The 16,158-nt window shown below is 34.1% G+C and overlaps 1 protein-coding gene across 1 annotated transcript; it reads left to right on the forward strand.

The window, feature by feature from the left end:
• The first annotated feature begins 505 nt into the window (after positions 1-505).
• Positions 506-2,497, forward strand: LOC110618624 (classical arabinogalactan protein 9). Its single transcript, XM_021761797.2, has 2 exons — positions 506-1,171; positions 2,105-2,497. Exons 1-2 carry the CDS (start codon positions 581-583, stop codon positions 2,186-2,188), a joined length of 675 nt encoding a protein of 224 aa, XP_021617489.1. The 5' UTR covers positions 506-580; the 3' UTR covers positions 2,189-2,497.
• Positions 2,498-16,158: the final 13,661 nt, after the last annotated feature.

Here is a 16,158-nt window from a genome sequence, read left to right on the forward strand (position 1 = left end):
TACATAAAATAATTTTTTATAATTTACTATTTTAATCACTAAATTCAATTTAAATAACTATTTTTAAAATGGTTGCGAAAAATCTTAAAGTAAAATTTAAATAATTAGAGTTACTAATTATTTTTTAAAACCAACTAATTAATTTATTAAAACAAAACAATTAAATAATAAGTTTCCTTTCAATTTTTACTCTTAAAAAAGAAATTTACGTCTACCTCTAGCCGACGGGTAAAACAGTAAACGTAAAGAACACAACAATATCGTATCATTATCAAAAATACAACATTAAAAACTGCGTAGCAACAACAATAACACCAGCTGGCTACTTACGTGTCACCCAGATCTTAAATCCAAATCACATGCACTCATGGACCCCACCCCTCCTAACCAACCAGGAGACGCCGCAGATTGATTTGGTAGATGGTGGGTCCCTCTCAAATTGGGAACCTTCCTTACCGTTTAATCTCTCCTCAGCCTTTCTCTATTTATTCAGTCTCTTCACTTTCTCTTCGACCCACTTCTCCCTCTCTCTCTCTCTCGCCATTGTTACAGGAGAGAGATTACATTGAGTTCAGCGAAAATGAAGCATCAAAAAGCTGCCATCTTTGTTTCTTTGATCTGCATTGTTATCGCCGGCGCCGGAGCGCAATCTCCGGTTAATCCTCCGACTACCACCCCTGCTCCACCGACTACCACTCCTCCCCCAACTTCAGCTCCTCCTCCAGTAACCCAATCTCCACCTCCTGCTACTCCTCCTCCAGTTTCAACTCCACCACCGGCTACTCCACCTCCTGCATCTCCTCCCCCAGCCACTCCTCCTCCAGCCACTCCTCCACCTGCATCACCTCCACCTGCATCTCCTCCACCTGCTACTCCACCCCCAGCCACTCCTCCACCTGCTACTCCTCCACCTGCTTCTCCCCCTCCTGCTACTCCACCTCCAGCTTCTCCACCACCTGCTACACCACCACCAGCAACTCCTCCTCCTGCTACTCCACCACCGGCTCCTCTCGCTGCTCCACCTGCTCAGGTTCCAGCTCCTGCTCCAAGCAAGAAGAAGTTGAAGGCTCCAGCTCCAGCTCCCTTGGGCCCAAGTCCACCAGCTCCACCCACGGGCGCTCCCGCGCCTAGTTTGGGTTCAATCTCTCCAGGACCAGCTGGCACGGATGTGGTACGTACTTCAACTAGGCATCATCATTTTCGTTATTTGTTAACTAATGACCTTTCTCTAAAGTGCGCTTTTGTGTTCCATGCACACTTGATCTATGCCATTCTTACCGGATCGCACTGCCTTTTTCTTTAAGTTGACACTCGATGGCTCTTCCAGTTAGAAATATGCATGCGTAACGCAGACAAAACATATTGTGTTTTGCTTAACATACACCAAAGTAGTTTGTGTTTCTAGTCGGCCCGATCTTCCCGCCTTGGGTTCTTGCTCGTGTTTTTATATCCTACTATCAAAAGCACCTGAATATGGAGAACTGTGTGGATCTGATTCGTCGGACCTGAAAGAGTCAACGTTTGACCTCATTTGGTCCATCTGTGTCGGACACGTGTCAACGCCGGTCTGATTTTAAATTACCTCGCCATGGGAAATAATCCAGAGGCATACTTTCACGTGACAGTATAAATTGCTCTGTCAAATGCACAAGACAGTCATAATTTTAAAACAACAGATAAATGGTGAAACCTGACAGGTGTCATAATAAGAGAGAGCAAAAGTAAGGAAGTCCACGTGGATTTGGGTAGAGCACGAGGCACAGAGTCCCAAGAACCTGCCTGTGTAGGAGTAGGACCATCCTTTCCCTATAGTGCTACGTGCTGCCACTGCCACTCTGTTGATGGAGCTGCATAGTAGGCTAACAGGTAGTAGTAGCATAGGTGCAAGAAATGGCTGAATCTAGATCCACAGTAGATAAAGCCGAAATTACCATCAGCTCTCCAAATTTTTAGAATAATTTGGACGAAAGCTTGAGGTCATATAAACTCGATCTAACTTGAAAACAGATTGCTAGATTAAAATTTTGGCTGTGTGTGTATTTGTTATGTACTTTATTAGATTCGGTGTAAATTTTTAAAGTAAATATTTGATTTTTGGATGCAGAGTGGAGCAGAAAGGCTGTTGTCAATGGGGAAGATGGGTGGGAGCTTGGTGTTTGGATGGACTATTTTCTTGTGGCTACTTTAGATATGGGTCTCAGCTTCTTCCAATTTTTGATTTCTCTTTTAATTTTGAATATGCTGTTACATTCTGGGTTATATTATATAGTACTACTGGCTGTCATTTTAGCCTGTGCTGGGTCTGGGTGATGAGACCTTTGATTGTCTGTATTTGAGTTTTTGGAGCTTATGTATACATTGGGTTGCATTCTTTGGGAGATTTTTGGGGACATCTCTTGTATCTGAGAGTGGAAGGAAGGAAGAAAGGAAGGAGGAGACTTGTGGGTTTGTTGCTGGTAGCTACGTCTTTATCTCATTTATTTTATTTCTTTTTCATGACCTTGTGTCTTCTTTGCTATTGGCTTGTAGCCCTAGGCCTAGAATAGTTAAAGATCAATAATGTTCTAGAAGCCTATCTAACTAAAGAAAAAAAAAAAGATTTCAAAAGGCCCAAGCTAGATAATCCTAGATCAAAGAAGAAATTTTCTTAGCTTTTATTACAGAGCCCAACAGATCCAACTCGACAAAACTTCAAACAACACCGATCAAATGAAAGTTCAACACCGACGGTTGGAATCTCAAGCAGAGTTGTATCAGGGGAGGAGATGAGAGACTTGATGACATAAGTACAGGACACCAAGCAAGAAACCGGCCCACTCATTTTAAGACACTACTACATTTAGCCCACTCGTTTTTTTAAAAAAAAATTAAAAATTAATTTTTTTATTGATTTAAGAGTAAAATGCAATGAATTCAAATTTAACTTGTTAAATTATAATTAGTTTGCATAATTATATTAAATTTAAATTTATTAAATATAAATTTTAAGTGAATTTTAAATGCAAATGTTATATTGTTCTCCTCTAGATGTAAATATTGTCTGGTATTGCCAACCATGCTTGCTACCTCAAAGGTTATTTTGCCTCCAATGCCAAGCTTCCTCGTGACGATATAAAATAATTAATTTTAAATTTTATAATAGATTTGAACTCAACTTAATTTTTATTATTGATATCTAATAAAAATTTATGATAATTTTTTTTAAAAAAAATTTTAAAACGCACAACTTTAAAAAAGATGAGAGTCGAAAGCTATTACAAAATTCAAGACAAAAATTTCACCGATTAAAAAGATAAATTTTGTATTTTAATTATTTTTAAAATATTTTTATAATTTTACATATTAATATTTTTTTTATTATAAATAATCTTTTCATAGTTACTTTTTTTAATTTTCAATCTTTCAAGAATTTTAATAAAAGTTTTTAAATTCTAATTTCTCATTTATATTATATTATTTTAGCCAAATATTTTTTATTAAAACTCTTAATAGAGTTTAATAAGTTTTTTATCGTAATCCTTCTCATTCTATCTACCATTCCCTTAAAGTTCATTTTTCTCCCCAACCACCGGCCGGCAACCGAACGAAGATACCTTATATTAAGAGTTTAGACCATTATTTTTGTTTAGCTACATTTCCTAGGAGTTGTGCGAGGCTTTAATGATTTTATTTTATTTTTCACTTTAGTTTTGCTCACCTATTTGGTCATGTCAGCTTTGTCTTTCATTTCTTTATACCATATGCATGTATGATGTCAATCTCAAATTCATGGACGTATTGAATTGGAGATAATATTGTCATGAGTTGTAATTTTTTTTATTTAATTAAAATATTAATTAACTAAGTCTACTAAGACTATGTTTAGCATTAAATTTTAGGGCGGAATTTATTTTTAAGAAGCATAAAAAAAATAGTTTGAAAATTATTTTATTATTTTAGTATTTAATTAAATTATATTAAAAGTAATTTAAAATTATTTTTAATATTTTTTAAATAATATATTTAAGTAAGTATTTTTCTCAACAACAATATCAAATAAACTCTAATTAGACAAAGCATTAAAAGAGAAATGCTACATACTTTGGAACTTTAAGCATGAAGGATACTCTCAAGTTTCAAAGTGATGCTATAGTTTGATGTATCTAAATATTCCAAGAGCAAGTTTGGCATTGAAAAAGGCTAAAAAAAGTACTTTTAAAAAAAAGCAACATTTTAAATGCATTGGAAAAAAAAGGTAGTTCCTATTTTGTTATTTTGATGGTGTTACGATTAAATTATATAAAAATAATTTTAAATTATTTTTTAATTTTTTAAATAATTTATTTAAGTAAGTATTTTTCTTAATAGCAACTCGATTTAAGAATGCCAAATAGACACATAAATCAGACTATAAGAGAAATGCTATATATATATTGGGGAAATATTCTTAAATACCAAGTTAAGAAATAAAGGATGAAAAAAGTTTATGTATAGATTGTTTGATCTTGTTCTTTTAGAAAGAGAAAGTCAATAATTTTTTCTTTTACTTTGACAAGGAAAATTTTTTTCAACAACTAATTTTTTCAAGTATACTAAGTATTAAAAATATAGAAAATATTTTTCATGAAATAAATATTTAATCTTTGAATTAGTTTTCAGAAAACTAAAACTTTGTTTACAAATATGTTTCTCATAATCTGTTTCTTGAAAATTCTAAGAAAACAAATGAAAATTGTTTTTATTTTGCGAGAATGAAAATTACATAAAATGATCCAATGTACACTTTAGAAGTCTTATTGGATATTTGATGTATCTTACAGCAAAAAGACCCAATGTATTGTATACTATAGGTGTTTTATCAATGTTCATGCATTATTTCAATGAAGTGCGCCTAGAGGCAGCAAAAAGTTTTGTCAAAGTACATCAAAGGAATAATCAGATATGGAACCAAGTTTCAAAAGTGTCAAAATATTAAGTTTGGCTATTCTAATAGTACTTAGGACAGATATTTGGATGATATGAAAAGTAATCAGCTTATTTTTTTCAGTTTTGGTTCACAAATTTGGAGCAAACAAAAATCACTAAATGTTCGTGAATAATCAAGTTGCAATTACAATTTCTCAGAATCTTGTGTTACATGGAAAAACAAAGTACTTCAATATCAAACTTTTCTTCTTAAGATGGGTGCAAAAAGATGGTGATATGATTTTTCTCTATTGCAAAACTGAAGAGCAGATGGTTGATATATTTACTAAGGCTTTACCAATTAGCAAATTTGAGTTTCTCAGGCAAAAACTTAGAGTTTGAATTTGCTTAAGCAAGGAGGAATGTTAGGATAATGCTTTTGAATTACACATTTTTTATTGCTGCAAATGTTTAATTCTTAGTCAAATAAATTGTTCTTATCCATTAGAAAGTAGTTAGTTCCTGACTTTATTAACAGTTTTTTATTTTGTTATTCAATTCCTTATTTTTATGAATCATATTTGTAGTGCTAGAATTTCTGATATTTTTTTTAACCATTATATATATGCAAGCTTGACAAATCAATAAAACATCATATTTGTCTTCTGCTACATATTTGTATTCTTCTCTACAAATACTAATGCAAATGGTGGAAGCAAGATCTCTATATTATGCTTCTGTTTAGATTATGCTTTTAGCTTTTCAACAAATTAATGTCCAGCCAAGAAAGACAAAAAAAAAACAGCAATAGATTTTCTTGTTTTAACCTAGCTTATTAAAATCACTAAATGCTTTACGTTGTAATTCTGACTTAGTTGAGAAAAATAAACAAGCCCCAAGAGAAGTCTTGTATATATCAAAACTTTGTGAATTAATTGTAGATAGAGATGCAAAATTTCAGATAAATAATAAGTTGTACATTAAAGCATGTGTTAGATCTATTGGAAGCTAGAGCAATCTGCCAACAAACTTTTTATTTTGGAATAGATAAGGGAGAAGATCAATCTTAAGTCTTAATTAACATGGTCTTAGAGTCCATTAGGGCTTTGGCTAGCTTAAACTCCACTAAATCAGTATCTGAAAAATGTCCAATTTGATCTTGCACTTCTAGTTAATCCTAAGAAAAATTTTAAATCCCTCGAATATTTGATTTTGAACTATTGCTCAGGAAAAGTTTTAATTGAGTTAATCTCTTTCTGTGCCTATCAAGATAAAATCATCTACATATACTAGTAACATAGTAATATGAAATTATATTTTCTTGAAAAGGAGAGAGTAACTTGATTGAGATTAAGTATAATTCAAAGAAAGGAGAGATTGAAAAGTTTAGAATACTATTGTCTGCTAGCTTGTTTTAAGTCATATAGAGACTTCTGCAAATAATAAATTTAATAAGCTTAGAAGTAGAAAAATATTATCGTATAAATTCCATGTAGACTTCTTCATGCAAATCTTCAAGAGAAATATATTATTAGTATCTAATTATTTTAATTACCATCCATTTGTTATTGTAATTGATATTAGTAGTCTAATTGAAGTGATTTTAGCGATAGGCAAAAAAGTGTCAAAGTAGTATACTCTCCCAATTTGTATAGCTTTCGAAAGCAACGGTCTCTATGTGTATAGCTTTCTCCAATGTTCATTTTTTATAATTTTATTATAAGTTTTAGGTTTAGTAGAAATAGAAATGGAAAGAGAAAATTGCTTATGTGGAGGAAACAAATGTGAATAAGAAAGAACAAAAGAAAGTTAATTTTATTATAAGTTTTAGGTTTAGTAGAAATAGAAATGGAAAGAGAAAATTGCTTATGTGGAGGAAACAAATGTGAATAAGAAAGAACAAAAAAAAGTGGTTGAGGAATACCAAATGAAGACGAATGTGGCACAGTAGAAACAATTGCAGTGATGATCATGCAGATAATGTGGTCGTCTTCTATGTCTGATAAAATGCCTTTGAGGTGAAAAAATAATTGGATTAAAAGAGGTTGAAGAAAAATAATTAAGGATGAAAGTTGAAGAAGTATTAGATGCAAAATAAAGAAAAGAATCAATAAAACAAAATATATCATGAAAAGGTATTGTCAAACCTTAAGGAAGTGAAGGTAAAAGAAAAACAAGATTCTCTATTTATTTCATGAAAAATATTTTTTACAAAATATTTTTCCACATTTTCTAGCATTTCGGGCACTTGGAAAAAATTAGTCAACAGAAAAAAAAAAATTCTAGCTAAAGGAAATATTAGGTCATTTTAAGGAAAGTGATTTCCTCTTTCTAAAAGAGAAGTCATTTTATGCATATTGAGAATCTTATTAACACCACTTTATATAAATTTCTTAATTATACTATTTTTTGAATTAAAACTAAATGATAGAAAATAAGTTATTTTGTTATAAAATATTTTCATGAAAAAAAAAAATCATAGAATAGAAAATAATTCTCAAGTAACAAGTTATTTTCTGCAAACAAATGGAGTTTAAATGAAAAAAGATGTTCATAGAAGTAGGGGTGAGCATTCGGTCGGTTCGGTTCAAAACCGAATCGAACCGAATAAACCAAAAACTGAAATTTTAGTGTTTATGATAACCGAATCGAATCGATTTTGATCAGAAATCAAACTGAACCGGTCTGATTCGATTCGATTCGGTTCGATTTGATTGGTTTCGAATTTTAATAATTTTTTTTTTATTTTTTACACTTCATTTTTAGTATTTTAAAATTTAATTAAAATATTTTAATCTTAATATGATTTAATTTCTCTATATTATTGAAAAAACATATTATTATCACTAATCGGTTCGGTTCGGTTTTTTCGGTTTTTTCGGATCAAAACCGAACCGAATCGAAATAACTAAAATTTCTGAAATTAAAAACTGAATTGAACCAAAATGAATAAAAAACCGAACCGAATTTTTAAATTAATTCGGTTCGGTCAGTTTTTTCGGTTTGAACCGAATACTGCTCACCCCTACATAGAAGAAAACATTTCTAGACGTATGTATATTTTGTTGTGAACATCAAGAAGAATATCCTTTAATTCTTGGTTTATAACCTTGGAGATTACATTTTTTGGCTCTATAATTAAACTCAGTTCTGTGAGATGTGAGCAAAGCAAAGTGATTCAAAGACTCTGAGATACTAAAATCTAAGTGTTTATTACAAAGCAATACATATGAATTTTATTTTATAACAACGGGGGATGAAGTCTATTAAGAAGATGGACTGCAAGAATGATGTCATAAAAAGATATTGTCTTAGTAAAATATTATGAAGCCATCTACAACAATTAGGAAGTAGTTACCAACATACAGAGGAATATAAAAAAAAGCCCCAAATGTCTATATGAATAAGGTCAAAAGCTTTAGTAGATTTAGATTCACATATAGAAAAGGACAAATATTTTTATTTTATTTAGTGACATACATTGTAATTATCAATATGTGTAGTGTCCACATCGTTATTTAAAGAATTTGTAAAGGGTTTATAATAATTAGTCCAAAAATATTAAATAACTTAAGTTAATTATTTTAGAGCCAATGAAAAATATGTCTAAAAATTATTTAGCTTAGTCTTAATCAAGCTGTTATAATATGTACAGAAGAAAATTGAGGAAAGAAATCTTGAAAGAGTTTAAGTCTTGAATTAGATGGATGACTTGGCAGTAATCAAATTGAGCAGGCATTATTGGAAAGAGTTAATTTTTTGATAAATACAAGATTGAATATAAAATCTGGGAGAAAAGAACATCACGAAGAATCAAGGAATCTGAAAAATAATCAGTATTAATGATAGGTGTCGAAATCACAAAAAATAACTTATTAAAAATTAACAAATATGAATTGCATATAGGGAGAATAGGATCGAATCCATAGGGAATTAACACTAAGAATTTTCAAACAATGACAAGAAAAATAAACAATAAAAGTAAAGGGGGTTTTGATGATAAATTAAAATAAAGATCAAAGCAATTAAAGAAAGTGATAATCAAAACAGAAATAAATAAATGTAAACAAATTATAGTTGAAGTGTAGGATCCATTTCAGTTTGGAAATTGATTATAGAAGCTAAAATACCTTTATTCGTTCTAATAAATTAGTTATAATTATGGAAGACGCTCTACATAACTAATCTCTCCTTAGATTTAAATTGATTAGGAAACGTTCGCTAATTAACCCTATCCAATAAATCGCCCAAAGAACGTCTTTGGGATTTTATTTATCAACTTCCTTAAGAATTAGAGAGACCTAATTCTAACCAACAAACAAAATTGGTGGTGAGTTCAAGTTAGATCATGCTATTTCTTAGTGGGTTACCCTAACTGTTACTTGTTGTTGAATCACCTAAGCATTTACGGACTTTAAGAATTCAAACTAACAATATATTATTTTGAAATTATGAACAATGAGCCTTATTGGTCAAATATCAAAGCAACAATAATATTAAAAACTGAAATTGTATAAATATTGAAAAAAAAATGAACAATTATGTTTAGATCTCACAATTCATGTATAAACTGAAATTTCACTCTAATTTCAACTAGAAATAAAGAGTTTAGCCACTCATGATTTTGAAAGAAAATATAAAAGAGAAAAGAAGAGTCGATTGAAGAGAGAGAGAAAATGATGATCGATGGGAGATATGCGACTATCCATAAAGATGGGCTTATATAGGTGTTTAATCCTAGTAAAATCCTTTTGGAAATACAAATTCTTCTTTGCTTTAAATTAGAAATCCTTTCTTTAATATTTTTTTCTAAGGAGAGAACTCCTTTATTTGAGGAGGATACGGTGCCGCACTGAAGGAAAAAAAATTGAGTGGGTCCTGCGGCTTTTATTGAGGAGACCTAGTCTTCTTATTTTTAAATTTAAATATTTTCCACTCACTATCATGTTCTGTGCATACTGTTGATTTTCCCCGTGGTTTGCGGCAAATCGCTGGTTAAATCCACCATCTAAATATAATTAACTTAGCTTGCGGGTCTAGGCAATTCTTGACTTCTGTGAAGTATGATCATTTGGTGGGTTTGCCCAAATCGTGTTGGTCAAGTGAATTTCAGCGCTTTTTAACAACTTTTTATCAAATATACTTTTCTTTTGCTTTTTTATGAAATATAACAAAAAATACAAAATTAATTAGAAAAATAATCAAATCAATGCTAAGAACAGTATGAAAAATATGATGAAATTATGTGCGATCAACCAATCATCAAAGAGAAAATCTCTATTAATAATTCATGACTTCATTGTTGTTCGTAGGAATAAAAAGAAGAAAATTTCTCTTTGAAGATGAATATGTTAAAGTGGAGATGCAAATAATGTATTTCATAAATTAGATAAATATGAAAAAAAAGAGAAAGAATACCAAAAATGAGTTCAAAATAATCACTTTTTTTTAAATTAATTACAGTTTAATATTGGGACAAATGGAAGAACAAAATCTGATCCTACAAATTAGTGGTTAGTTGATTATGATCTATTAAAAAACACTTTTTTTTTTTTAAATATGTCAGTTAAAAGGGTTTTAACAAATAATCCACCTCAATTTGATTATAACCTTTGGCAACTAAACTTGCCTTAAATCTTTCAACTTCACCATTGGGTTTGTATTTTATATTATAAATTCATTTACTCCCAATGAATTTTTTGCCCTTAGGTAAATTAGTAATAATCCATGTATCATTCTTTTTTAGAGCTAGCAGCTCTTGCTATATAGCTACAATCCACTGAGCATTAAGAGATGCTTGTGCATAAGTGGATAGCTCAAAAACTATTGCTACATTATGGACAAAAGATGGATGATGTAGGTTAAAACACAGAATTGAGGTGGACTGTGATGTAGTAAAAACAAAACTAACAAAGTCTTACACCCAAACAGACTTGTTTCTAACTCTAGTGGACCTCCTAACCTGTACAGGAGAAGGTGTCAGGTGGTTGTAATGTGTGAGAAGGTGAGGTGGATTGGGTACTTTAGTTTCTTGCTACAATAGGATCAGAAATTTCAGTGAACCTATCATTCATGTCAGGCTCAAGCTCAGAAATAGAAATAGCAAACACAGGAGAAGATTATGGGATTTTAGTGTTTGCATAAGGAAATATGTAGTCAAAGAAAAGAACATTCTTACTAACCAGGATGGTACTAGTCCGTAAATTATATAATTTATTTGCTTTATGTGCCCCTACATACCCTATCATAACAGTTCTAATCGACCTTGAATCAAATTTGTCCTTATAGGGACCAACTTTAGTTGCAAAGTATAAGCAACCAAATTTTCTTACATGAGCGTAATCATGTTTTCTTTTAAATAACCTTTTATAAGAACTTTTCTAATTAAAACTGGCTATAGGCATTTTGTTTATAAGATAAGTGGTAGTTAAAACACGTTCGGACCAAAATTTTTTTGGCATATTTCCTTGAAAACTTAAGGCCTTACTAGTATTAAGGAGATGTCTATGTTTTATTTCCACCACTCCATTTTGTTGAGGAGTGTAAGGACAAGACCTCTAGTGAACAATACTACTATTTTCAAATAGTTTTTGGCATTCTTTGCTCAAGAATTCATATCCATTTTCTGTTCTTATAGCTTTAACTTTAGTATCAAAATGAACTGTATTAATCTTAAGAATTTGGATAAGAAATGTGTACATTGACTTTTGAATTGTATCATAAAGGTCTAAGTAGCTCTAGTGTGATCATCTACAATAATAAGGAAGTACCTTACTCCAGTCAAGGATTACTCTCTATAAGGCCCCCAAATGTCCACATGGACTAAATATAAAGGTTTTGAACTTATATTATGACTCATAGGAAATGGAAGCCTGGGTTGTTTTGCTAAATGACAAAGTCCACATTGTAAATATTCAGAACCACCATAGCTGACCCCATTTATATGTTTTAGTTTATCAATTGAAATGTGTCCAAGTCTCTTATGAACACCCATAAGACTAAGCATACAAGTAGATTTATGTGTCACATATTGTTCCTTCTATCCAATACTTTGTAAATACCATGCTTTCTGTTTGTGTAGAAGAATATGCATGATTAACTAAGCTATATTATTTTAAGTACTATTTTGTAATTATGCTTTGCTTGGGCTTGTTAGTTTAAGCTTATTCTCTTTTAAGGACCCTTGTGTTATTTTCCTTTCACTAGCCTTGAGACCTCTTATTGAAGACTGCTCAAAGTTGCACTAATCTCACCAATCTTAGTAGTGCCATGATTCATATCAAGAGGACTATCCTTCTCATACTCAAGACCCTCGACATAGCCATAAGTCTTTGGCCAATGTTTCTAACTTTATTTTGCCTTGCAAGTTGTCCTGCATTCTTGGTTTTGTTCTTAAGCCTATCAAGATACACTATTAGTTTGAAGCAAGCATCTCTAATATGACCATCCATATTACAATAACTGCAGTATCCCTTATTGGAATCATATTTCTTTTTTTTTGCCTCTTTGTGATTGTCCCTGTGTCTAATTAAACGGTACTAAGGTTTCAACAGATTTTGGATTTCTTTTACTCATTACCTCTTTCTGAAACTCATGTTTAAAGGCCATAGAATATGCCATATTTATTGAAGACAAGGGATCAAGAATTAAGATTTGATCTCTTACAGAATCAAGATTCTCATTCAGTCCCATCAAGAACTGCATAAGCCTATTCCTATTGTTCATATCATAAATGGTCTTGGATGCTTCATAGGAACATGGAGACAAAACTTTTATTGATCCTAACTTAACCCACAGTGTTTGCAAATGGGTGAAGTAAATAGAAATAGGAGTATTTTCTTGAGAAATGAGGGAGATCTGTCTATACAATTCATAGATTTAAGAATCATTACTCTCTCCAAACCTCTATGTAATTTCACACTATAAATCTCTCGAAGAAGCTGTACAGATGAAATCATCTACGAGATCCTTCGAGATCGAGTTCAAGATCCAAGATGTGACCATATAGTCACATCTCTTCCGCTGCTCATAGAACTCATTATTTTTATCTAGCATCGGAATAGTACCTTTGATAAATCCTAACTTCTACTTGGCTCCTAACACTATTTGCATAGCTCTATTCCGAGGTCTGAAGTTTCTACTCCCTATCAGAGAAGCTGAGACCAGAATCATATCTGGATGGTCAGATGACTGCAAGCAGAATGAATTGCCGTTCATCGCGTCTACTGCGTGTTGCTTATCTTTTCCAATCCAAACGCCTTAGTTTCTATCTTAGGCATTGGATATGTCATTCCTCCACTTTCTTAAGATCCGACTAAGCAGATTGAGAGAGACATGTTGCAGCCTTCGTCGAACCCTAACTCTAGATAATTGCCTGCTCTGATACCATGTGAAGAGAGATAAAAGCTCTCACGCAAAAATACTCCTAATATTGAAAGTTGCTTCTGTACTATTGTAACGCCCTGGAAATCCGGACCGCTACCGGCGCTAGGATCCGGGTCGACTTAAGGCCGCCGGGACCCGTAGCAAGCCTGACATATAACCTGTAAACCTGTATAATCCCATACATGATCAACAACATGCATAAAAATTAAAACTTTTCTTCATACATACTGTCATCAACTAACTCAACCTGTGCATACTCTGAACATATACATAACATAGTCCCTCTGTGGGATCTCATCAAGCCTCAAAGGCAAAACATCATGTGTTGAGTTAGTTTACATAAACATCATAACATAAGATCATGTATATACAAAAGGGATTAACAATATACTATGGTCAAGCACAACTCTATCCTCAATAACCTCATTACATACATACTGTAATCTTTTACATATCATCATAATACAATTGTCATGTCCACAACTAACTATTACATACATATGACTTTTTCTCTTCTTGCCTTCTCTATCTATCCCGTACCTGCAAACCTGGGGATTAGGGGAGAGGGGTGAGCTAGATGCCCAGTGAGTAGAACTATAAAAGAATATTTAAAATATGCTATCATGAAATGCGCCACTGCACAAACAAATCACACCACGGATGGACTGATTCAAAAATCCCTCAACTCCATGCCCGGCCCTATTATGGGCACCACAGGACTTCGTATTGCCCGGCCCTATTATGGGCACCACAGGACTTCGTACTCGGAGTTATTGCCCGGCCCTATTATGGGCACCACAGGACTTCGTATTGCCCGGCCCTATTATGGGCACCACAGGACTTCGTATATAGAAGGCTAATGAATCATCCTAATGTCCATCCACTATCATCTATCACAACAATAAAATGCGGCATAGTCGTGAGTTCTAATGCAACAACCTATAAGGTGATCATGATGCATGAAGCATGATAAAAACATTTCATTTCTAAATTTAAAAGATTAAGTTTAGTTCCACTCACCTCTGGCAGACTCTGTAGCAGCTGGCTCACTGCTGGGGTCCTTGGTTCCTCGGGTCCGAACCTACACAGGTGGACTCCAATGAGGGACCAAACATACTTAAACATAACTCTAATATATGCCCCAAAAACCCCCTAAAACATCCTGAAAATATCACATAGAGATATGCATGAAGTGGCTGAACAGGGCACTTTCGGCGGCACCTTCGGCGGCCGAAAGTCCTGGACAGAGACGAAACTCAGGTAGGTTCGGCGGCACCTTCGGCGGCCGAAAGTCCCAGACAGAGACGAAAGTCTCTTTTCGGGGGCACCTTCGGCAGCCGAATGCTGCCTCCACAAGAGGGGTTCGGCGGCCGAAACTTCCTTCGGCTGCCGAACCTGGTTTCTGCCAAACGGGCAGAAACTTGGTTCACATGAACCTCCTGCCTCCCAAATCCACAAATCAAGCATATACTCCAACCAAATCATGCATACAAGTTCCTAGGGGCCTCAAACATGCATATACCCCCTCTACAACACTTCAATCATACACAATCAAGCTACATTGTTCAAAAAGTCATCAAAAACCCATAGGTTCAACATATACCCTAACATGCATTCTACCCCTTAAAACTTCATGAAACTTGTTTAAATCATACATTGAGCTTAAGATCGGCTCTTACCTCTTGAAGATCGAGGGTTGAGGAGATCTAAACTCGGAGATGGTAGAAGTTCCAACTTTTGGTCTCCAAGCTCCAAAACTCGTTCTAAGCTCAAAGATCTTCAAAACCAAAGTTATAAACTTGTAAAAATCATGGAAAAAGGAAGGAAAAACTCAAGATTGAGCAAAGATGGCGGAGAGCTCACCTTGGCCGAAATGGGGAGAAAAAGCTCGCCCATTTTCGGCTAAGGGACCCTTTTATAGTGGCTGGCCAGGCCACGTTCGGGGGCCGAATGTGCCTCCGCATCCCTGCAAATGTTCGGCGGCCGAACATGAGGTTCGGCGGCCAAACCTGCACTTTCCTCACTCAGGCTTTCGGGGGCCTAACGTGCCTCCAAAGCGCAAGCATGTTCGGCGGCCGAACTTAACTTTCGGCGGCCGAACCTGGTTTTCCTCCAATGCTATTTTCATGCAAAAACTCATTTAGTTTCATACTTTAAAACCATTAAAACATGAAAACATTTTTATAAAACATGATTCTACCCTTCTAGAGGTCTCCGACGTCCGAGATTCCACCGGACGGTAGGAATTCCGATACCGGAGTCTAGCCGGGTATTACATTCTCCCCCCCTTAAGAACATTCGTCCCCGAATGTTCCTCACTAGCACACATAGCATGGCAAAGAACATAACACACATACAAGGCACATAAACACATAGGGATCTAACCTTAAAAGAGATGAGGGTACTGCTGGAGCATAGACTCCCGTGCCTCCCAAGTGCATTCCTCTAAATTGTGGTGGTTCCACAGGACTTTCACCATCGGGATTTCCTTGTTTCTTAACTTTCTGATCTGGGTGTCGATGATCCGTACTGGCTGCTCAACATAGGTGAGATCCTCTTGGACCTCCACATCAGGCTCACTAAGAACCTTGCTCGGATCTGACACGAATTTTCTCAACATAGAAACATGGAAGACCGGATGGATTCTCGCCATTGAAGCAGGTAAATCCAGCTTGTACGATACATTCCCAATCTTTTGCAAGACTTCAAAGGGTCCGATGTACCGCGGAGCTAGCTTACCTTTCTTCCCGAACCGAACCACTCCTTTCATTGGAGACACCTTGAGCAATACCAGATCCCCCTCCTGAAACTCTACTAGTCTTCTGCGGATGTCTGCATAACTCTTCTGTCTGCTTGCAGCTGTCTTGATTCTTTCTCTGATCATGGGCA

This window comes from Manihot esculenta, chromosome 7, assembly GCF_001659605.2.
Source record: "Manihot esculenta cultivar AM560-2 chromosome 7, M.esculenta_v8, whole genome shotgun sequence".
Taxonomy (NCBI): Eukaryota; Viridiplantae; Streptophyta; class Magnoliopsida; order Malpighiales; family Euphorbiaceae; genus Manihot; species Manihot esculenta.

Coding starts and splice junctions, on each gene's coding strand:
- LOC110618624 (XM_021761797.2), top strand. CDS start 581: ATGAAGCATCAAAAAGCTGCCATCTTTGTTTCTTTGATCTGCATTGTT. Junction 1,172..2,104: donor GACCAGCTGGCACGGATGTG/GTACGTACTTCA, acceptor TTTTGGATGCAG/AGTGGAGCAGAAAGGCTGTT.